The sequence below is a fragment of the Mesoplodon mirus genome (assembly GCF_964341445.2).
Source record: "Mesoplodon mirus genome assembly, chromosome: 10".
Taxonomy (NCBI): domain Eukaryota; kingdom Metazoa; phylum Chordata; class Mammalia; order Artiodactyla; family Ziphiidae; genus Mesoplodon; species Mesoplodon mirus.
The window spans coordinates 14,480,936-14,504,547 of record NC_138986.1 but is presented as its reverse complement, the minus strand read 5'-3'; the positions used below and the strand labels follow the sequence as shown (position 1 = coordinate 14,504,547).

At 41.8% G+C, this 23,612-nt stretch overlaps 1 protein-coding gene across 1 annotated transcript in view; it reads left to right on the top strand.

The window, feature by feature from the left end:
• Nucleotides 1–2,482: 2,482 nt before the first annotated feature.
• ESR1 (estrogen receptor 1) overlaps nucleotides 2,483–23,612 on the top strand; it is a 253,311-nt gene continuing 232,181 nt past the window's right edge. Inside the window, exons 1-2 of the mRNA XM_082633739.1 lie at nucleotides 2,483–2,550; nucleotides 2,734–3,255. Coding sequence (XP_082489865.1) covers nucleotides 2,804–3,255 — 452 coding nt within the window. The 5' untranslated portion in view covers nucleotides 2,483–2,550; nucleotides 2,734–2,803. The remainder of the gene's footprint in view (nucleotides 2,551–2,733; nucleotides 3,256–23,612) is intronic.

The window sequence follows — 23,612 nt, the reverse complement described above, 5'->3', positions numbered from 1 at the left end:
GGTGGAGGAATATTATGTTTCAGTTGGAAACACATCCCTAGAATGCCAAAACATTTATTCCAAAGTCTGGTTTCCTGGTGCAATCAGAGGCAAGGCAACAGTGTGTCTGTTCAGAGACTGGGGGCTGGGGGCCAGCAAGGCATCGGATCCAAGTGTATCCCAGAAGGCTTTTATTGTTAAATTATATTCTTCAGGAAAAACCGCCCGTGTCACATTTTGTAAACTTGATATCTACGCACTTTTGACTGGCATCCTGTTTTAGCGTAAGCCTATGATTTACAGCAAGCCTGTTTTCCCTCTTGCCTAGGATGGCAGCAGAAAACATGGGGCACTTCCTAGGCTCGAAGTATAAGGAGCAAAAAAGGGCTGGAGTTTTGCTTCTCCCCAATTATGCTGACCTGAGTGTGCTACCTTTCTCCCCATGAGCAGACAGCAAGCTTCCCCTCACTCCCCACGGCCATTCATCCATCTCTGTGCAGCAGCCCAGTTGCTGTGCCTGCCGGGAGGGGCTGCCAAGTGCCCTGCCTACTGGCTGCTTCCCGATTCCCTGCCATTCCACATACAAACACATCCCCACACGCTCTGCCTTGCTCACACACGGAGCCACAGGCACATGTGAGCACATTCTTTCCTTCATTCTCACTGTCTCAGCCCTTGACTTCTACAAGCCCATGGAACATTTCTGGAAAGACGCTCTTGATCCAGCAGGGTAGGATTGTTTTGATTTCTCTTTGTAGCTTTAGCATTTTGAGAAAGCAACTTACCTTTCTGGCCAGTGTCTGTATCCTAGCAGGGAGATGAGGATTTGCTGTTTTCCATGGGTTTATGTGCGCATCTCCTTCTGCTTTCAGGACTTGTAAGGTTCTTTGTGTAATTTACATATAATTCGGCAGGTTCATATTTTTAAGAGCCCTCTGAAGTGCTTTTGCATGGATTTAAAAAAGACATTTGAAAATTGAAAGTGTGATTTACCGACACGAAGTCATCTGTAAAAAAATTGCTTTGGAAAGTAATGGTTGCTGGCCATAAAGAGAAATATCTGTGATTCACCTAATGTGTTTTTTAACCCTTTCTTTGCTTACAATCTATAGTTACTGTTGCTGAGCTCAATTTTGGCTTCATAGTAAATCGGCTGCATCTGCATATTACCCCCAAATGGTCTGTCTGTTCTTGTAAGAATTAGGTAAAATGTGTGCTTATTAGTATAAAGATATCCCAAAATATTACTATCAGTAACAGCATCCTTGTCATTTATATATGACACAAATATTTTGTCAGGTATTCTGTCAGGTGTTTGGTATAGCAGTTAAAGCAAAGTATCTGATGGTCATACCAGAGTTCATTAGGCTGGGGCAAAGGAAGTTTATTAAAAAGTATAAACTGTCCAAGATTATAGGTGCACAATATATTTACCATATCTTTTAAATATATACTTATATATACAATTATATACTATATAGTATATATATTATTATATATTATGTTATATATATATATATATATAATGTACTTGAGCATGTTTAGTTTTTAATTCAGTACAAAACTTTTTTCTATTTCTCTTTCAATCTGGATATTTGATTCTGCATATCCTAGTCCAAGTGAACCAAGAAGGTCCAATCATAGGATGAAAGAACAGAAATGTATCATTGCCTTTTCAAATTTGTTGGTTAGACCAACAGTGTAACCTAATTGCCAAAGGTTTGATTAATGACCTGAGGTTATTTTTTTTTATGGTAAGGTCACGTTTCATATTCAGTTTTCTGAAGTTTTGGTTGCATAATCAGTGGAAGGCATGAAGACCCATGTCCGCCTAACGGAAGGTTTTTGTAAATCGTCATTCACATTAGAATTCCTATTGGGAGCGAGTACAGTACTGTGGTCCAGCACAAACAGACGAGTCGGGCTGGGAGAATCTCAGAAGGTCGTGGCTGGAGGGGACCACTTTGGGAGAATTTTGAAGATGAGGAAAACTGAGGTCGGGCAGCACTCTCCTGCTGCAAAGCGCGGCTCTTCCTATATGTACACCTTGAATCTCCACCCCTTTCCCCCCAGATGCCTCCCATCAGTCCCGGCAGCTGCTAAATATAGCTGTCTGCATATGCAGCCGCATACCCCACTCTATCTGCCTTATCTCGGTTACAGAGTGGTCCTCCCCAGGGTCATTCTATGTACACACTACATATTTCCAGCCAACGAGGAGCGTGAATCAAACAGTAAGAGAGACAAACAGAGATAGATTGGAGCCTGGCACGGGGCACATAAGGTAGCACGTTAGAGAAAGCCGGCCCCTGGATTAGTCTTCCGAGTTTATTTTAAACCCCGTCTTCTCTGGGCCACCTTTAGGAGATCCCTCGGCTCCCCCGCCCTCCTGCAGTGAAATTCAGCCTCTATCCAGCAGCGACAAGTAAAGTAAAGTTCAGGGAAGCTGCTCCTTGGGATCGCTCCAAAACGAGCTGCGCCTGGAGTGATGTTTAAGCCAACGTCAGGGCAAGGCAACAGCTCCTGGCCGGCTTCCAGCACCTCTGTAATGCATACGAGCTCGGGAGACCGGTACATAAAGTTGGAGACCCGAGCCCGGGAGTTGGCGGAGCGCGCTCGCGCCGGGCTGCACTTGCTCGCGTCCGGCCGGCCCGCTCCATCGGACGGGCCGGCTCCCGGGGCAGGGCCGGAGCTCGCGTCGCGGCGGGACATGCGCTGCGCCGCCTCTAACCGCGGGCTGTGCTCTTCTTCCAGGTGGCCGGTCGGCTGCTGAGCCCTCTGCCGCGGGGGGAGACGGTTTGCGCCTAGCCCGCGGCCACTGACCATGACCATGACCCTGCACACCAAAGCGTCTGGCATGGCCCTGCTGCACCAGATCCAAGCCAACGAGCTGGAGCCCCTGAACCGCCCGCAGCTCAAGATCCCCCTGGAGCGGCCCCTGAGCGAGGTGTACGTGGACAGCAGCAAGCCCGCCGTGTACAACTACCCCGAGGGCGCCGCGTACGATTTCAACGCCGCGGCCGCCGCCTCCGCGCCCGTCTACGGCCAGTCGGGCCTCGCCTATGGCCCCGGGTCCGAGGCGGCTGCGTTCGGCGCCAGCGGCCTGGGGGGTTTCCCGCCGCTCAACAGCGTGTCTCCGAGCCCGCTGGTGCTCCTGCACCCGCCGCCGCAGCTCTCGCCCTTCCTGCATCCCCACGGCCAGCAGGTGCCCTATTACCTGGAGAACGAGCCGAGCGGCTATGCGGTGCGCGAGGCCGGCCCTCCCGCCTTCTACAGGTACCCGCGCCGCCCGCTGCGCCACGTCGGGGTGGCCGCCGCGCGCCCGGCGGCGGGAGGGAGCGGGGGGCGAGGGGCCGCGCCGCCGGGAGCTCGCGGGGCCCGCAGGCCGCGGGGCCGGGCGCCCAGCAACCCGGCCGCCGCCGGAACCGCGGACACGCGACCCGAGGGCTAGCGCGCGGCCCGGCCCAGGGTCACGCGGGGATCTCGCGTTCGAGAGTCAAGTTCCCTGGCCTGGCGGCTTAAAAAAAAAAAAAGCAACATTCTGTTCTCCACGCCTCCCCCACCCCCGCCCCCAGTGTCTGCGTGAGATGCAGATCCGAAACCCCGTGTGCTTCCTAACTAAACAAATATTGGAAAACTGTGCAAAGCAGAGGTTATTAGTGTGTGTGTGTGTGTGTGTGTGTGTGTGTGTGTGGAACACCCCAGAGCAAATAAACACAAGGTGCTCTGAGTCCCTAGAAAATGTCCCGCTTTGGTATTTAAGGCTGAAGGTGTCTGGGGCTAGCGGAGCTCAGAATTTTATTTATTTATATTATTAGTATTATTTTACAATTTTGCTTTAATGTGCTTGCAAAATTTCCTTTCTCCTAGAATTTCGGGGTGGAAATATGAACGCTATGATGATGGTGATGATAATGATGATGAAGGTGATTCCCTTGGGAAGCGATTCCTAGCACCGCTTTCCTCGCCCTCCCCGTACCACCTTGGAGGGCTGTAGGATCGAATTGCGCTGCTCAGAGGAGCAATAGAATTCAATGGCTCTTAAGGAGTTTCTGATTTCTGAGTTACCCGGCTGAGTCCGTGTCAGAGCAGACAGAAGACTTCTGACAGCCAGAGATTTATAAGTGTCCTGTGGGTTTAACACATGCCACATCGAAGCTCGAGTGTTTTGAAATACTTTCCTGACAGCTAAGTTTCATTTCTGGCCTACCGGGGAGGAGAATGCCCCAGGACTGGGGAGCAGGGGTTCAGCCCGGTTCTGTGCTTTTCCTTCAAGGGCGCAGAAGCAGTTGGTAGTTTGGGACACTTTTGTGACTTAAGAGGCAAATGTTTTGTGTCCTTATTTATTTTTCCCAGTAGAGATTATACTTTCCTTCTCCCCTCTTCCTCCCATTTCCCTTTTGACAGCGTCTCCCTTCTCTTCGTGATGGACTTGAGGAAGGCTTAGGCAGGTGGTCCGGGTGAATACCTGTGCCCTAGGTGCTGCTGGGAGGCCTCAGGGCACCCACGTGGCTGGGTGCTGAGTTAGGCACTGCCTGACTGTACACTGGTGCCTGGACTTGCCTTCCACTTTCACCCAGATCCTTCTGTATAGCAAGCTGTGGACTGATTTTCCATTCAGTGTTCTATATCCAGAGATATTTGTAGGAGGAGAAATAGGAGGAAGGCGCAGGGTGGCCCCAGAGGATGGTGAAGGCAGACTCTCGGGGTATCTGAACATACTCCACATCCTTCAGCCCCTCAAAGGACTTTAGAACATCCCACAGCCAAGCAGGTCCAGCCTGAGTTATTCCTCAGAAGACAAACAATGAACAAAACTTTAAAAAGTTGGCATCTATCACGTTAATTTAACTTGTTTTAATTCAGGGTTAAAATGGGAAACAAAAAAGAATTTATTCTGCCCACTTTAAAAAAAAAAGTGTTAGAACAAAGTATAACGATTAAGTCTAACTCAAACCTTTTAAACTCCTTGTTGTGAAGGAAGGCACTGGTATGATGTGAATTCCATAACCTTACGGTAGACTCCAGAAACTATTTTCTTTTCCATTTAATTTTCAGTTCTTTTATTGCAAATTAATGCCACTGAATTTCAATGGGCACTAATGAGGCTGCTTCTCAGTGGATTATTTACTGCCTTGCTGATAATTACAAAGTGAGCATGGTCAAATAAAGAGGGGAATCACATTTTATTCAAAATTGTTCATCATCCCAGTGGCAAATAATATCGCTGTAATATGCCCCATCTTAAACTTTTTGCATTAGATGATATTCAGATACTTTTAGAATAATAAAAAAATATGTGGAACTTAAAAAAATAAGGTAAAAAACTCATACACGTGGGATTCTGTGTGGGAATTCAGTTTTAGAATATTTTTTTTCCTTTGTCGTTTATTTACCATAACATCCTTTCTTTTTTGTTTGAATTCTGCCTTTATTACCCAGGGAGGAAAAGAAGGCTCTGTGAAATAGAGTTATTTCAAATAGACAGATGTTACTTAATATTTTTCCCCGTCTCAGGTTTGCTGTTTGACTCTGCGTAAAAAGAACTGATCAGATTCTTTTAGGAACCTCTAATTTTCTTCAGTAGTTACGAAAAGTTTTGGGGGCCAAAAGCAATGTTTTCAAACTGCTTGTCATGACCCAGAGGATCACCAAATTAGTTTAGTGAGTCTAGAACATTTTTTAAAGGAATAAAATAGAAAAGAATACAATAGAAAATAGCCGAGTGGGTAATATCTAATAAGGGAAGGTTTTGTTTCCTGAAAATTTGTTTTAATTATACATGCTTGTTTGTGCTGGCTGTGATTAAAAATGTATTTCTTACGTGGTTTGAGGTAAAGAAGTTTGAAAGCTACTGACCTAAAATGTTATGGTCAGTAGAAAACAAAAAGTTTAGTTAAGTGGCTGGTTGTTTTATCGACACAAACCAAAAAGCAGTTTTGATTGTCTTTATTTTATTTTTCTCTTACAAATTAGCTGGTGGCTTTGGGTCAGTTAGATTAAGCTTTATTACTTCTGGTTCTTAACTTTTCCATTTATAAAATCTACTGTGTGGATTGTCCACCTGAACGTCCCACAGGGATGTTCCGAGAATTTGTGCGAAGTTCACATCATTTAGTGTTAAGATGCTATGGGTATTTTCTTATTTTGGCCACAATATGTAGCCTTATTTATGTATGAAGAAATGTAACAGATAAAACTGCCCTGGACATATAGTAATGGGGAAAGATTGTCACATGTACCAACAAATTGTTATTTAAAGGGAATAAATTTGTATATAGGCAAGCTGTGACTCTGCAAACTATGTCTTACCTAAAATGTCATAAAATGTCATGATGAAGGCAAGTGGGAGTTATCTTATCCTGGGTTCCTTAGCAAGTTCAAATATCTTAGGGAGTTTGGATAAAACTGAAGATGAAAATTAATTATATCCACTATGTTTTAAAAAATTCAAATGAGGTATTTAATACTCTGTGCTGATGTCAGTTTTATTACTCAATATTCTTAAAGGCTAAATATTGCCCACTTCTCCAAAAAACTTGACCAATATACAAACCTTTTGCATCAAAGCCAAAGCCCTAGTGATTTGTCTACTGCCTGTATGCATATATTTAGTGCCTAGTTTGTGCATTGGTGAACACTTAGAACTATTTCTCAACTTTGAGCAAGGCTCACTTCTAGGGAGAGATTTGAATGGTTAATTTTCAAATTTTCAGTAATTCTTTCTTTGTAGTTAGGTGATAACTCAGCACCCTTTTTTCCTGTTCTTACTTTTTTCAGTCATTTAAATTGTTACTGTTTACCTGACTCTTTGTGTTGGTCTAAGAATAGTTCAAGGAGCCACATATTGCCTCGGGAATGAGTATATTTTAGGTTGAAACGGAATCACATCTTCAAACCCCATTTCATTTTCACCTACTCTATGTGGCTTGTACGTGTTTTGTAGAAAGCCCCTGAAAGGTAATTGCCACTTATTCTAACCTTCTTTCTCACACTCCGTTAATTTGGATCTCTGGATTACTTTTGTGAATATATTTAAGATGTGACATTCATAATTTGGGAAGATTCAGGTTCAGCATTTTGGTTTCTTATTTTAAGGATGTAAAAGACAGGGGTAAGAAATTGACAATGACAAGAACAATAGATATCAGAAAAAACTATAAAAGATGTCAGACTTTCTGAACATGATAAGACGTTAGTACTTTTGTCAAGTGAGCTAGTATATGTGAAAGCAGTACAAGCTGTACAAGCAATCGCTATTTTATTATTTTATTCACATATTAATACTTGTTCTGGTGCTTTTGTAAGCTAAAAATAAAACTGCAGGGAAGAACTGATTTAAGTGGTCAGGAGTTTCACTGCAAATATAGATTGATGATAATATGAACTCATTTTCTGTGGAAGCCAAATTTAAATAAAATCTTTATTACCATCTGCAACATTTGTTTGCAGTCTGGGTTATCATAAAGAACATCTATCTTATCGATACATTTTTTTAAAAAGTCAACACCCCGATTATGTGATAATAGTTTTACGTAAGGAAATATATGAATTTTAATTCTATTTTTTTCTAAAATGCATATTCAGCACAAAAATAATAAATCTAACTCCCCCCAGTGACTTCAGTATTATTTTTAATGTAACTTTAGAAGAACCCAGTAGAGAGGGCTAAGTGGGTTCCCTTCTTCTCTAGGACACATTGACTTGATAGAGGCAAATTACTCATTTGGTTTAATTCTAAGTCTCAGTTTGCTTATCGAAGAAAGGAAAACAGAGTGGCCACAACTGTTTAGAACCCAAATTCATACTCCAGGAAAAGATGCTATATCAATCCCCAAAATACAGCTGCTTGAACACAAACCAGCCAAAGTGAAAGTATAAAGGATTTCATGAAAGGAGGCAGTCCATCAAAATCATCCAGCAGTTTTATTTTATATTTTAAACTCTGCTGATGCATTGACAGATAACATCATTTTAAAAAACAGTGTGTCTGAGCTGTTCCCTACTCCATCCCTAAAACATACTCTCACAGCGTCCTCTGAAATCTGAGGACTTAAGTGGGCTGGAGGTGAAGGGAAACACCTTTATGATATTCTTGAGCTCATGAGAGAAGAAACCATGAATGCTGAGTTCTGCACCTTAGAGAATATTAGTAGGAATTATGGGGGAACATTTTGCATTAATCAACAACACTTTTAATTATATGTACATGTTTAAACCCTATTAAAAATATGAAGGCTAGAAAGGCAACTGTTTTGGTCCCAAATGACAAAATTTTATATGGTTTAACAAAGTGATAATTGAATAAGGAGTAGGACTGACTCTTGGAAGTATTATGGTGGTGTGACAGTGGAATCCACGATGATGGTGGCGGTGGCGGCAGAGAGAAGGAAGAGGAGGAGGGTGACGGTGACGACAATTATGATGCTAGCAGCAGGGAGGTGTCGAAGTCAGTTGGGGTAGTATTTCTGGGTGCCTATTATGTAGCCTGGCGATATCTATCCAAACAGAAATGAAAAATTTTTAATGTACTTTACTCATTTTTGTGGAGTTATAGTTTACATATATAGTCAAAATTTTCAATAATAATACTATCAATAACATGAATACTATAAATCTGTTAAGTACCTCCCATTGCTATACAGAAATTTAAAAAGAAAAGTCCAGACACACCTGGATTTTTTTCTTTGTTTCTCCCCTGAACTTTTTAGAGGAACACGTTGAGTTCTTAGTTTGTTCCCATAACATCTTCTCCTTTAATCAAGTGTGTCATCTTTCATGAGATAGTAGGTGACTTTGTCTTTTCATTTTCTACTTTCTGAAGCTCCGGTGAATTAGGCTTGGGAAAATTATAGTAGATCAATGAAAGTTAATAAAGTTAATTAAGAAGCGTTCAGGACTGGATATTTCCCAGTGAGCCCTCGATAAACTCAGCTAGGGTCCTTCTTTTTGGGGGTCCCCCCAAAGTTGTCACCTTCAAGATGGGCCAGTGACCTCTGAGGTTTCATATTCAGATTCTCACCTTCAGCTTGGAAGCTACAGAGCTGTCTGGCCCGAAGGCTCCCCCTCCGTGGTTGTGGTCCCATTTCCAGCCTGCATCCCTCGCCCTCATTCCTCCTGTTCCCAAACAGTGGCGAGTGCAGGGACCCAGCAGCCTTCGTGTGTGCATGCCAGGCACTACTTACTGAGCAGTTTTCTTGGCAACTCGATTCACAATTCACTTCTCTCACATAAAGACTTGGAATTTCTTTTGAGACCCTGAAAGTAAAAGAGAATTCTCTTTTAGTTTCCTGCAACTAAATAGTGTTAGAAATAGTAATTTTTGCATTGGCATCCTTTCTCTTTCCTCCTCTGATCTTTGTTTTGATAGTCTGTTCTCCTGTTTTCTTGTTTCTTTGCTTTATTTTCTACTGTTCTTCCCTTTAAACTCTTCTTGGCTTCTTTTCGGCTATCCAGCTTTCTTTTTTCTTTTCTCTTTTAGTCACTCCATCTGTGTAGTCCCACAGTTTTCCTCCCATCTTTTCTGGTTTATTTCTTTATTGACCTCTGTTGTCTGTTATTTTAATAAAATTTGGAACAGGGCTCATCAGAGTTCCTCCCTAGCCTGGGAAGGCCAGTGGTGTAAGAATATGCCTTAATAACCCATTCACTACATTAAAAGTGGCATTAACTACAGTAAAAGTTTCAAAAACGATTTTTTCTTGTCTTTAAGGATAGATGCTTAACAAAAATTCTGGAAGAAAATTTCACTTAGTAAAATTGCTTTCGTAGCTCATTCATTCATTCATTCATTTGGCTACGTTGTTCCAAAGCATGTAGCTCATCAAAGGCATAGATGAAATATCAATAACATGTGTGTTTGTATTCCTAGCAGTTAACATATCAGTGTTAGCACAGAGCAACCAGGAGTCTTACTGAATGAGTGGGTGAAATCCTAGGGCCACAGGCTTCTGCATGTCAATTTGGTATGGAGGTGATAAAAAGTGCAGCCTTTGCTGTGGTCTCCCGGTGGCCTACTTTTCAGGAATCTAGATCCACGTGAACTTACACCATGCATTTAAGACCGACTGTAATTTCCCTCGTCGTCAGCAAAAACATTCCTCTTTAAACAGTCGTAGGTACATCCATGATTCATTTTACTTACTTCATGAAGGTATTTTAAGTGTTTTTTTTTGAAGATTTTTTTTGATGTGGACCATTTTCAAAATCTTTATTGAATTTGTTGCAGTATTGCTTCTGTTATATGTTTTGGTTTTTTGGCCACGAGGCATGTAGGATCTTAGCTCCCCGACCAGGTATTGAAACTGCAGCCCCTGCATTGGAAGGCGAAGTCTTCTGGACCGCCAACGAAGTCCCTAGTTTGGTTTTTTTGTGTTGTTGTTGGTAAAACTTTCACTATACAACATTATCAGAAACATAATTGATTTTAAGGGTGCTTTATGCTAACTTTGACTTCTGCTTTTTTTGGCGGGGGAAGGGGGAAGACATTTCTGCTGGATTATTTCAAGCACTTCAGAGAGAGAGAATGTGCATTCTAATTTGAGTACAGGATACAATTTAGTTACAGTGGGAAGATATTTTCTTTAGTTATCTGACAAAACTTGAGAGGCCTCCAGAAGCCTCTTGGATTTCTAATAGGAGGAATCCCTGAGCACTGGTCCAAGCAGAAAGCCTATCTTACATCACTGTATTTCTCTCAGCCCTTGGCAAAGTGCATGGCACACCAAGTCCCTAGAAGCATGGTAGGCAGGAAGCACCAGTTACCCTGATTCCCTCTGGTCTCTTGCAGGGAGAAAGGCCAGTCCGGAAGAGATGTTTAGATGGGATTGGAAGAATGTGGGGAGTTTGCAAATACCCCTTTCTCAGGAATGAAAATGCAAAGGACTCCACTGGGCATTTCAAGTTCAGTGATTCCCAGTATTCACAGACTGCACTTTTATGAATTTGCATACTCGCTGACATTTTTGTAACCTTCCGATCAGTACTCATCACACTTTCTCAGTCATTCACAGTAGCACGGCCGTGCACGAAGTAGTGAAAAATTTGAGTCATCCAACATGCACGTTCCTAGCTGAGGTCAAATAAGGTGAGCTCTGCCTGCTTGTTTTAGCTCTCAGACTGTAAACAAGTGTGCTGTTTGAGGTCCATTTAGTGCCACTTTGTTTGTGTGTTTTTTGCATTTTTGCCCTTTTCATTAGTGATTTTGCTGTTTAAAAAGCATCGTGCTGAAGTGCTGTCTAGTGTTCCTAAGTACAAGAATGCTGTGATGTGCCTTATGGAGAAAATACGTGTCAGATAAACTTCATTCAGCATGAGTTATAGTGCTGTTGGCCATGATTTTAATGTCAACAAGTCAACAACATATGTTAAATAAGATGTCTTTAAACAGAAACACACACACACACACACACACACACACACACACATGAAACAAGGCTGTATATTGCTTGGTTGATAAAAATGTTACAACCAGAGGCTCTCAGGAACTTAACCCTGTATTTCCCCTAGGAGTGATGGTATGGTATTCACCAATTCATTGTTTGTGGCTTCTACTGTGTACTTCACAGAACTTAACTTGCAAGTAATAAGAATTGATTGTATATAATAAAGTGACGAAAGCACAGGTTTGGGAGACCAGCAGCTTGTTTCTTGACCCTTGCCCAGTTGTAATCTCTGGCTCAGTGTGCCTCAGTTTACTCAATTGTAAAATGCCAATCAAAATAGGACCTACGTCTTTTGGTTGTTGGGAGGATTAAACGAGTTCCGAGACGTCAAGGGCTGAGAACACACCCAGCACGTAGCCAGCCACAATTTTTCATTACTTCTTTAGAAGGGAATTAGCAACTCTGCACTGAAGAAGGTGACTATGAGAGCTCTTTAAGAGTCTGGCATGTTTGTAACTTCTCTATATTTGTTTATTTTGCCTTCAAGGGATCAACTTTAATACCCTATTGTGATTAGAAGTTAAACTTTTCCAACCTAAAGGAAGCAGGAAGCTAGTATTTTTAGAAATGCTCAGTGTAGGCCAGATACTGTGCGAGCAAAACAAAACAAAGCAACTGTAAAAAACTCCAAATAAATAAAAAATAAATCAATCAATAAAAAAGAGGGAAAGGCATTAAGTATGCTGGACTGAAGCAACGCTAGAGAGGGAAGTAGTTGAAATTGACAGAAACAGTCTATGGAGAAGCCATGACGTACAAGGGCAAGGAGGGAATTTCTCTGTGATTCTGAAAGAGGGACACAGAGAGGGAAGAGGGATGGGAGCCAGCATTTATAGAGCGTCTGTAAAAGTGGATTTTCAACCTGGCTTCACGTTAGAATCAAGGAGGATTTCAGAATCACCCAGATGATTAAAAAACTACTGAGAGTGGCTTCCCTGGTGGCGCAGTGGTTGGGAGTCTGCCTGCCGATGCAGGGGATGCGGGTTCGTGCCCCGGTCCGGGAGGATCCCACATGCCGTGGAATGGCTGGGCCCGTGGGCCATGGCCACTGAGCCTGCGCGTCCGGAGCCTGTGCTCCGCAATGGGAGAGGCCACGGCAGTGGGAGGCCCGCGTACCGAAAAAAAAAAAAAAAAAAAAAAAAACCTACTGAGACCTGCGCCGTATCTCGACAGTTTGGATAACTGCCCTGGGGGTGAAGCGTGAATAAGCAATCAGTCCACTGATTCGAAGTCTCCCAGCACTTCTGTAAGTGTTATCACATTTAATCTTCCTATGCCTGTCTGTCACGGTGGCCCCAGAGTTTTGCTGTGTTCTGATCCCCAGGAAGACTATTCATACCCAGGGCTGCCTATTTTCCAAGTCTCCATTTAACTGAGTCTCTTGGGTTTCAGAAGCAGAGGGAGGGAGGAAAGAGTGCTGAGGAGAAAAATGACAGTAACGTTAATTTCTACTCCTCATCTTTCCAAAATGACGTACAAAGTAGGCGGTTGCATTGGATATTGACTAGATACAAAGAAGGCAAATGGAAGAGTATGAGGTTGCAGACTTTTGCCACAGGATATGAAGATGAAATTAGGAAACAACCAAAAACATGAATGCAAATACAGTTGACCCTTGAGCAACACAGGTTTGAGCTGCTTGGATCCACGCACAGGCGGATTGGTTTCAACATAAGTACTACAGTGCTACACGATATGCTGTTGGCTGAATCCACAGATGCAGAACTGGGGATACAGGAGGAACCACGGATATGGAGGCGGGCTATAAGATATACCAGGAATATTTTTAATTAAAGTACAGTTGATTTACGGCATTATGCTCATTTCAGGTGTATATACTCGGATTTTTGATTGGGCTGAGGGTTGGTGCCCATAATCCCCGTGTTTGTTCAAGAGTCAACTGTACACACCTATGCCGATTAGCGGGCATGATTTGGGTTTTTGGTAAAGGTTTAGATAATTGGAGGTCATTGAAATCCTTGAACCTTCCTCTCCAACAGGGTTCTCTTCTCTTTAGTTCTTCCGATCGTTGCCACACACCAGACTCTAGCCTTCTTGATACAGCCTCTAAATATCAGTACAATTGTTTGATTGAAGTGAGCATGGGGCTCCTCTGATGTCCACACGATGTTCTAGACCCTACACCATGAGGCGCTATCAACCCACGGGCCCAGGGCTCTCTGGTTCTTTGTGTTTTGTGTCTGATGCTCAGAGTTGTGATTGATAAAACCAAAGTTGCTTTTCCATAACGAGCCCAACCCTCATCTAAGGAGTCTGTGTTTAACATTAGAAAATGGCTAGCAAAGGTGTTAGGTGACTGGTAGGCATATTCACAAGTTCTAGCGTTTCTATGTTGAGCAACTGTAGTTCACAGAAATGCGGTACCAGGCATCTTCTTGCAGGTCTCAAAAACACAGAAAGAAGCTCCTTCTCAAATGCCTTTCGTGTCCTCCTCTCTTTTCTCTGTACACAGCCAATTGTCTATTATTGCTGTAATAGTTCCTTACTGATTTTGAGCTTTCAAACTCTAATTTTCCAGTTTACCTGAGCTTACTACCCAAAGTAGACATTGGATTGGGTCCTTCCTCTCTTTCAAAGCCTTCAGTGGCTTTTCACCATCACAGAACAGATGCATATCCTATAGTGCCATGTTCAAAGCCCTTGTAATTTGACTCCAACTCATCATCTCCTGTCACTCTTGTTCAAAACCAAATTTAAGGGGCTTCCCTGGTGGCGCAGTGGTTAAGAGTCCGCCTGCCGATGCAGGAGACATGGGTTCGAGCCCTGGTCCGGGAAGATCCCACATGCCATGGAGCAACTGAGCCCGTGCGCCACAACTGCTGAGCCTGTGCTCTGGGGCCCACGAACCACATCTACTGAAGTGCATGCGCCTAGAGCCCGTGTTCCACAACAAGAGAAGCCACCACGATGAGAAGCCCACGCACTGCAGCGAAGAGTAGCCCCTGCTTTCTGCAACTAGAGAAAGCCCGCGCGCAACAACAAAGACCCAACACAGCGAAAAATAAATAAAATAAATTAAAAAAAACCAAAAAACAAAAAAAACAAATTTAAACGGTCACATTCCCACTTCCATTCTTCAGTCATCTCCATCTCTCACATAATATACCTTTCTTTCTTCTTGTCCCATCTATGTTAGGCTGAGTCTACCCAAAAGTCAAAGTTCAGTTCAAATGCCACCTCCACCAGATGGGTTATCCACCTGGCATTCTTTCAGTGTTCATTGTGCACATAGAGCACCTTTTTGGGTACCTCTATTATGGAAATCACCATAGAATGCCTTTCATTATGGTTGTGAATAGATTTTTCTCCCCCATCTATTTAATTGTTACCAATTATTAATAACATTAATGTTCATTCATATATTAACTCATTATTAATGAAATGATTGTTTCATTAATTTTATAGATTAATTTAGAGTAATTGTCTACAGTTTATTAGTTAATGTGTATATTCACTCAGTAAACTTTATCAAATGTCAATCATATAACGACTTCTGTGGTAGCTACAAAGATTGGACACCTTATCTGTCATTAAGTTGCTCATAGTTAAGTGAGGGAGCTGACAAGTGTATAGACAATTGAAAACCAGTGGAATAAGAATGGTGATAGAGGAGGGACCCACTAGAGGCACTGAGGAGGGGCACTTAACCAGACAGAGGGCTCCCATCTACTGAGGAACAGATCCAGAAAGGTTTGATGGAGGTAGGATTTAGGCAGTCAGAGAAGAGTGGGTGAGGCTGTGAAGAGATGCTGAGTCTGATTTCCTGGTCCTCCCTAGAGTTCCAGCCCAGTTCCTTGGACAGAATGAATGCCTAATAATTTATAGAGCCAAATTGTTGAATTAACCAAAAAGAGTAAATTGTTACAAATAGGACAAATAACTTTAATAATAGCAGTGGCTAGTATTTTTTGACCATAGTGCAGTAGGCACCTTGCTGAAAGCCTTAAATGGATGATCTTGTTGAATCCTTACACCAACCATAAGAGGCTGATACTGTTATTATTCCCATTTTATGGGCAAGGAAACTAAGAGAGGGCAAGTGACTTGCCCAAGCTCACACAGCCAGTAATGGAGAAATAGGGAGTCTAAATTTAGAAGGTGAACTCTGGAGCTCAAGTTTTAACCTACTATATCATGCACAAAAATTGACAGGATGTCTTCTGTCACTGATTTATTTACTTGGCAGTTGGTTTAATTCCTTGTAATATCTTTATATTTAGTTGTGACAATACTTTCATCTTAGACTACATCCCAAGACTGCTTCTTTTAGTTTTACGGGAAATGACTATTTTTATGCTGCTTGCTAAAATCATGTTTAAACATTTTTCCATTTAGTAAGGGAATGTTTTCCCTTCTGATACCAGGAGGAGCCATTAAATAAAATCCTACAAAGACTTCCCGATAGCCACCTTATGCATTTCTCTGCATGTGAAACCCACCCAAGAATTTAAAATCTGGGTTTATACTATTATAATTAATAATTAATATACTACTAATAATATAATATTATTATAATAATATATTATAGCACATATATAATATAATAATATATATAATAAATTATAATATAATATACTAATAATTAATATAATTATATTAATATATTATATTAATATATACATAATATATATATTAACAATTATAGTATTCATTTGGTCCAAACCTCTTTTTACACAAATAAAGCCATAAAATCAGAGTATTTTAAATCTAGGCGGGACCTTAGGCCTGATGGATTCCCAGCTCTTTATTTTCTAATTGAAGCAACTGAAGTCTTGAGAGGGGAAGTGACTTCCCCAAAGTTCCCCAGCTGGTGTGGGCTGAGCCAGAGCTGGAACCTATGTCTGTCTCCAGCCCACCACGTCCTACTTAGCAGATGGAGGTGTGACCAGCCTCTGTTCACTGAGGATGTCGGGGCCGTGCCCTGCGTGCTGTAGTTCTAGCATGTAGGGTAGAAGCTCAAGCAACGTGGAATGAAGGAACGCCTGACGCTGATCACTACAAAACTACAGCGATGGCTCAAGTGAATGCACCAGCCATGCCTGTCTAGACAGGCCATGAATTCAACTGTTGTTTGGCCCCGTGAGAATGTTTAACATTGGTTTAACACTTCAGTTTTAAGAATCGGGGAGACTTATTTCCTATACTTAACATTTAGATCATTTCCTCTCAGTTCTAATAACTATACAGTCAGCCCTCTGTATCCAAGGGTTCTGACTCCGAGGACTCAATCAACCGCCCACGGAAAATATTGGGGGAAATAATTCCAGAAATTTCCCAGAAACATAACTTGAATTTGCTGTGCACAGGCAACTGTTTACTAGCATTTACATCGTATTCACAACTGTTTATGTTGTATTAGGTATTGCAAATAATCTAGAGACGATTTAATGTATGTGGGAGGATGTGCATAGGTTATATGCAAATACTATGCCATTTCATATAAGGGACTTGAGCATCCATGGATTTTAGGATTCTAGGCGGGAGTGGGGGGTGGGGGGTGTCCTGAAATCAATCCCCTTCGGATACCAAGGGATGACTCTATCTTGTTACTTTGTGTTTGAAGATTTCCTTTCTTGTTTTTCTTTTTTTTCCTCTTGGGCTTAAAGGTTAAGAATTACCTGACTGGATTTCTCTAGAGACTTATACTGATTCCTTTTAGATTTCTAAAGCAGTTGGATGCTATTTTTATTCCGTAATTACCAATGTGAAAATGGAACTTGCATTATTTCATAATAGATATTTCACCTTAGTATTGGCAAAATTAAAAAATAATTCAGTCTGTGCTTGATCCAGCAGCCTCATTACAATAGGCATTTTTTTTTATAACAAGGTCCCATGTTGAAAATCATGTGTCTTCTTTTGGACTAATCACTAAACCCAGTGTTGGCTATATACTGTTTACTATTAAATTTTTCCCCTTGTAGTTTAATACTGTTCCAGGAAATGAAATGTAAGTTTAATAAGAATGGCAATTGATGGAACCATATGTCCCAGGTATAATTAATGTTCCTGATAAATGTGTTAAAGAAGGGCATGGCTGATGGGTTATAACTGTACTAAACCAAGATGATTTGACACCACTTATTCTGTAGAAATTTATATTTATAGGCTAGGATTTATAATTAAAACTATGCTATTTTTTTGACTTTCATTTTTTTAATGAGTTAAAGAACTGTTAGAATTGTCAATTAAAATATATGAAAAGAATGTGTTAATAATCTTACAGTTAGTAATACTGTAAAGAGAGCATGGAGGGATTAACTACACTTTTTTTAACATTTGATGACTTTTTTTCATGGAAAGGAGGATTTTTATATGTGGGGAAGAACAACAGTTTGAAGTGGAGAAGTTACTATAGATTTCTTGAGGTTGCCTTTCCCATTTCTTTTCTCTTTTGTGAAAAATTGTAGACCAAAAAGTATTTTCTTCTGGTTGTGAAAATGGTATCAGTAGCCTCTCAGCAAAATGACTTTCACTAAGAAGTTGAGGACAAAACTTCCTTAGTGATATTTTGAGAGCTTTTGTCCCGCATTCTGCATTCTGGTGGTTCCTTGTAGCCCAGGGATGCTATTGATATATACAGAAAGGATAATTAGGTCAATGGTGACTTTTTCTAAGTCACTATTTCTCCTTGGAATATGATCATTTTAATATTCTCAAGGTATAGGCTAAAACTTTCTAATTGGATCTACAGGAAGGAGAGCAGCAGCTGGCGGATGGAAAGTGAGAATGATCAATTAATTCAAGGCCACGTGCCTCATGGTGTGGTGCTAGATCGTACTTAGCATTGAGTGAGCTTCTCTTTGGTGATCTAAGCCATGTGACTCAGAAGGTACATTAGTAGTTTAAACTCCTATGTAATTTTAGTAAATGAGTAAACATTAATTTAATGTGATATCCCATTGGCCCAATAGTTAATGCACCTTCAAAATTGCCTAATTTTGTCCAAAGCAGACTTCTGTCTCTTGACAAGAAAAGCATGGTTAAACCTGTGGTGTAACCTTTCCCACTGTCCTGGACTCAACTCTGTCATTTCTGCCAGGCTCATGCATCTCTGTTGCCTTCTCTTAAAAGCATCATATTTAGGATTGCCCAGTAAAGTATAGGATGCTCAGGTAAATTTGAATTTCAGATAAATAACAAAAAACTCTTTTAGTCTAACTATGTCCCACATGATATTATACTAAAAGATTCTTTGCTGTTGATCTGAACTTCAACTTAACTGGGTACCTTGCATTTTTATTGGGTAAATCTGGTAGCCCCAGCCATATTACCTGACTGTTTATTGAGCTTCATTTTTGAAGGCTGAAGGTTATGTTTTATGGCTTTCTCTTCCAGCTGGAACACGGATGTCCACCTGCCTTTTCCTACCAGGAAAGGAGGCACGCCGATGTGGAATCTGTACACTTAAACTTTTGTCATCGTTATTGATTATAATTAAGGACATAGGTTTAGAGTAAATACAGAATGATATAGCTCTTCATTCTGTTACCTGAAAAGATAGACAAAGTACAAGGGAAAATATTACAATGTAATATTACAATATTATAATTCTATGTGAGGAGAAAATCAAAGAGTAAGGACCTAGTAAAAAGAGACCTGTCATCAGAACACCTAGTTAGATAATTTTGTGAGTGAGTAATATACTGAGTGAACTTTTTTTGGTTGTTTGGGGGGAATTCTCTTATTTTTGCAGCATTCTGATTGATTTCAGAAAATAGTTTAGAAAAATTATTCTCTGAAATGCTTTCTAGAGCGTGAAAGATTTAGAAGAAAATGTACAGCTCCTATCTAGATAGAGCATTGAACAGATCTTCACTCCCCCTCATCCATTTCTTTAGTTTTTAGCATGTTGGGGTGGCTGACTCCATACAGGAGAACTTGAGCTTGGCTATGGTGGCTTGGGAGATGGTGTGCTGCGTGAGGGGCCTCAATGCATGGCTGCAAACGGGCTTTCAGGGATGGCGTGTGTCATGGGGGACCTCCAATACATGGATAGTAGGGGGTTTGTAAAGAAATCAAGGCTAAGGGGTGAAATAAGGAGCTGCCTGGGAGTCTGTGGGATAAGTAATTGCTCCAACAGTCTTCTGAGTATAGGTCAGATAACTGTACGTGTGTAATTTTCTAGAGGGAAATTCTCTGAAGTCTTTTTGGTGAGACCATGGGGAACAAAGTGTGAGTGAGAAGTCCCAAGTCTTTGGAAACATTTCCTTTTACTCAGCCCAAACTCAAGGACATTGAAGAACTCCCAGAGTCACATGCCAAGGCATAGCTGGGGTTGGGGGGAGGGTTGGTGGGAGGAAGAGTTAGAACTCAGTTCTCAGCTGCTTGGGAAACTTGTTGCTTGAGCTGGCGGCAACTGAGGCCACTGGCTAACAGCTGAGTGATTTTGCCCCAAATGGATGTGAGCCAGGTTTGAACAGAGCACTGGGGATGGGAGGGTAGTAAATGGAAGTTTGGTTGGTTTGATTGTTTTCTGCTTCATAGCATGCTTATACCTTGCAGAACTATGGCAGAAGATTCAGTATTTTATGTAAGAGTATTTCAGCACGAAAGATAACAAGTCATAAATACCACTTATAAGGGTAATAACAATGTATAATATTGACTTCCCTGTGACCAAGGCCAAGTCTTGTAAGAAGACTGAGCAAGTGGAGTAGTGACTGGGAATCTGAGCCCTTTTTCTCAGAGATTTCAGATTGCTTCTGACTGCACTGTCTAGACAGAACCATGAGAGGGTACTGTCTAGAAACCAGAGGAATCTCAAGAGGCTGCTGTCCAGAAATGAGAGGCAAGTCTGCAAATGCAAAGGCTACAACATGCCAGCCTGTGCTGGGAGGCCTGAGACACTGATGTTTCCAAAGAGTAGCAGAGCAGCTGTTTTCTTTTTTTCTTCATTTCACAGTATTTATTAATTCAGTTTTCAAGATCAGATCATGTTAAAAATCACCTGAAAATTCTTCTCTAATAAATAACATTCCTCTAACGTACAACTGTTTTTCCAGGGTACAAATCAATCCAGTCTTTTAAAAACAAATTCTGTCTAATCCTGGGTGGATTTTTAGAACAGATCCATTCTGGAGAGTCTCTGTGACCTCAGAAGCCCAGCCCTGACCTTCTCCTCAGCCAGGCGTCTGGGGGTGTCAGTAGCCTGAACTCCGTGTGGCGGCCATGATGGGGGTGAGGCTACAGTACAGGCCTTTGGTGACCTGTCTTTATTCCTCAGGTTTGGTCTTCAGGAGTGTCAGGATGTTCTGGAGGGTGTGGGGTGGCAGCATGCCAAGGGGTGGCCATCATGTGATCAGGTAGTCGGCGTCGGTGGCCAACTGCTTGGTGGAGTGCAGGGCTGGCTCAGGGATCTGGAGGATCGAACTCCTGGCTGCTTGAGACTCAGTCTCTAGAAAACTTTGCTGCATTACCTTTGCTGACTTCCTGGGTACCACACTGGACCGTTGGTCCAAGGAGTATTTGAAATCACTGTTTGCCAGTCTGGTTTAGAGTCACCAATGCAGCCTGTCTGACATGCTCTTACTTCACCCTGTTGATGTTGTAGGACCCCCACGTAGGTTCACCGGATGGCTGACCCAGTTTTCCCTTTCATTTATTCATTCATTCATTCATTCATTCCACAACCGATATTTATTGGCCACCTACTCTATGCCAGGCACTATGCTAGGCACTGGGAACAGACCAGTAAACAAATCAGACCAATCAGGAAAGGTTCCATTAGGGAGGCGACACTTAAGCAAAGATGTGAAATAGGGAAGGGCATGAGAATATCTCAGTGAAGAGTATTTCAGGCCGAGGTCACAGCAGTGAAAAGGCCCTGGGACAGGAGTGTGCCCTGTGTGTATGAGACAGGGAGGCTGGGATGACAGAGTGGAGCACCAAGTTGGAGGTGAGGACAGAAAGGAGTGTAGGCGTCAGAGTGAACAGGGCCTTTGCAGGTCATTGTCGGGGTGCTGGCTTTTACTCTGAATGAGTGGGAGATCCAACAGAGGGTTTTGAAGAGCGGAATGACCTGATCTGAGTTTTTATTGTGAAAGTTTTCAAACCTTGACAGACGTGCAGTAGCATAACGACCCTTCATGTATTCATCACCCAGCTTTGGCAATTATATTTTATTTGTACATATTTCTGTATGTGTGTCTGAAGGATGGGGACTATTTTTTAAAAAACACAACTATACTATGATTAGCATATTTAAAAGTTAACAGTACTTTTATAAGTATCAAGAATTTGCATTGATTTATACTTTCAAGGTCAAGCTGTTGGGATTTCCTGACAGTTTTGATGTAGCATGTGGGAGGAGTCAAGGATTAGACAGTAATTAAAATCCTTTTCAGTGTCATACATTTATTGGAACACTACTATGTATGTATTTCAAAATAGGTTTTAAAGATTAACATCAGCATCTGCCTTCAGGATTTTTAGTTTCTTTTTGTAAATATTATCCAATGCTGTCAATTCCCTAGCTAGAGAAAATATTGGTATTGCTATTTTCAAATGTGGAAAAGTGTCACAGAGTTACTCACATGTTAAGTGACTTATTCTAAAGTCCCTTAGATGGTGGTTGAGAAAATCCTGGTAAACGGGGAGTGACTTACCCAAACTTGAAATTTCTTATGCTCTATTATCTATTCTTCTCTAGAAGAAATTTGGGCTGGCAATTGGACGTATATTAAGATGGATTTACTAATCTCTCAAGGCATTTTTAATTATTTCAAGAGCTATCATGCAGCTAGCTCCATGTAATTCAGGTGAATTATTAAATTGAATTAATTTAAATGAAATCAAAAGATTAATTGGCTGCCTCCTATATATTATTAGATGTTGTTCACAAGGTTTCCACAGTCTAGTGGGCATGGAACCTGTGGAACCATTATTGTAATCAGGGAGGCAGAGAGAACGTGGCTACAAGGTATAGAGATAGCAGAGGGAAGAAGTGAGTCAGGATGCGATTAGGATTTCTCCTGGATCACAGGGGCTGGGCAAGGGTATTCTTGGCAGAAAACAACATGAGCGAAGGCATGAGAAGAGTGAAGCCATGAGAACAGTGAAGGCATGAGAAGAAGAGTGAAGCCATGAGAAGAGCGAAGCCATGAAAAGAGCGAAGCCATGAGAAGAGCGAAGCCATGAGAAGAGTGAAGTCATGAGAAGAGCGAAGCCATGAGAAGAACGAAGCCATGAGAAGAGCGAAGCCATGAGAAGAGCAAAGCCACGAGAAGAGTGAAGGCATGGCAGGTTAGGAAGTGCACACAGTTGGCTGCTGGAGTACGCGGTACCTGGAAGGTGGGTAAAGGAGCAGCAGGAGATGAGTCTGGAGAAAGTCGAGCTATTGCAGAGAGCACTTTGCATATGTTACCCTAAGTCAAAGAGGTAACAGTAGCATGTCAAAACTCCAAAACTCCCCGCAAGTTCCAGAGTCGCTGTCCCTGGTAGGGTGTCTCACACACACCAACCCAATCTCATCTCGCCATGAGATCCACATAGTGTGCGACTCTGTAGGTGTCCCATGTGCTCCTAGGGTCTCTGGATGACATAATCTGCAATTGTCATTGCTACACCACAGAGCAATCTACTGTGTCTTCTCAGAAGTAAGCAAGATGTTTTTTTCTTTGTTGCATCAGCAGCAAAAGAATAGGCTGCTCTTGGAGCTTGCTTCCGGTAGAGTGGATTGGAAAATCAAAGAGGGCTAACTCTGCAGGTTAGTTCTAACTTCCACATCTAAGAGAGCTCTTGATACCTACCCGGAGGTGTCAACATCTCTGGTCACTGATTATGGTGAAGAATTTGGCCTTACTATCGAGAAAGGTTCTGTGCAAAAGAACCTCTGTTCATTTTAAACCATATCCAAATTGTCTTCTATTCTGGAATCATTTATTTGCTTCAGAACCCTCTCCAGCCATGCGTGTTGACTGAGCAGAGCCTCAGTAGATGAATTATGTCTCCTTTGTCTTTGATATCTCAGCTATATTTTCTAGTACCCAGCTTCCCACCTCAATCATTGTTAATAGAGCTCAGTGAACTAAGAATATGTCAAATATACAGATGTACGTCCCCCTCCCCGTTTCTTTGTTTATCTATTTCTTGTCTGTCTTCCCTCTATTTTTTTTTTTCTTCTTGTTTTCTCATGCCTCATATTAGTGAGAAGTGACATTTCTGCAG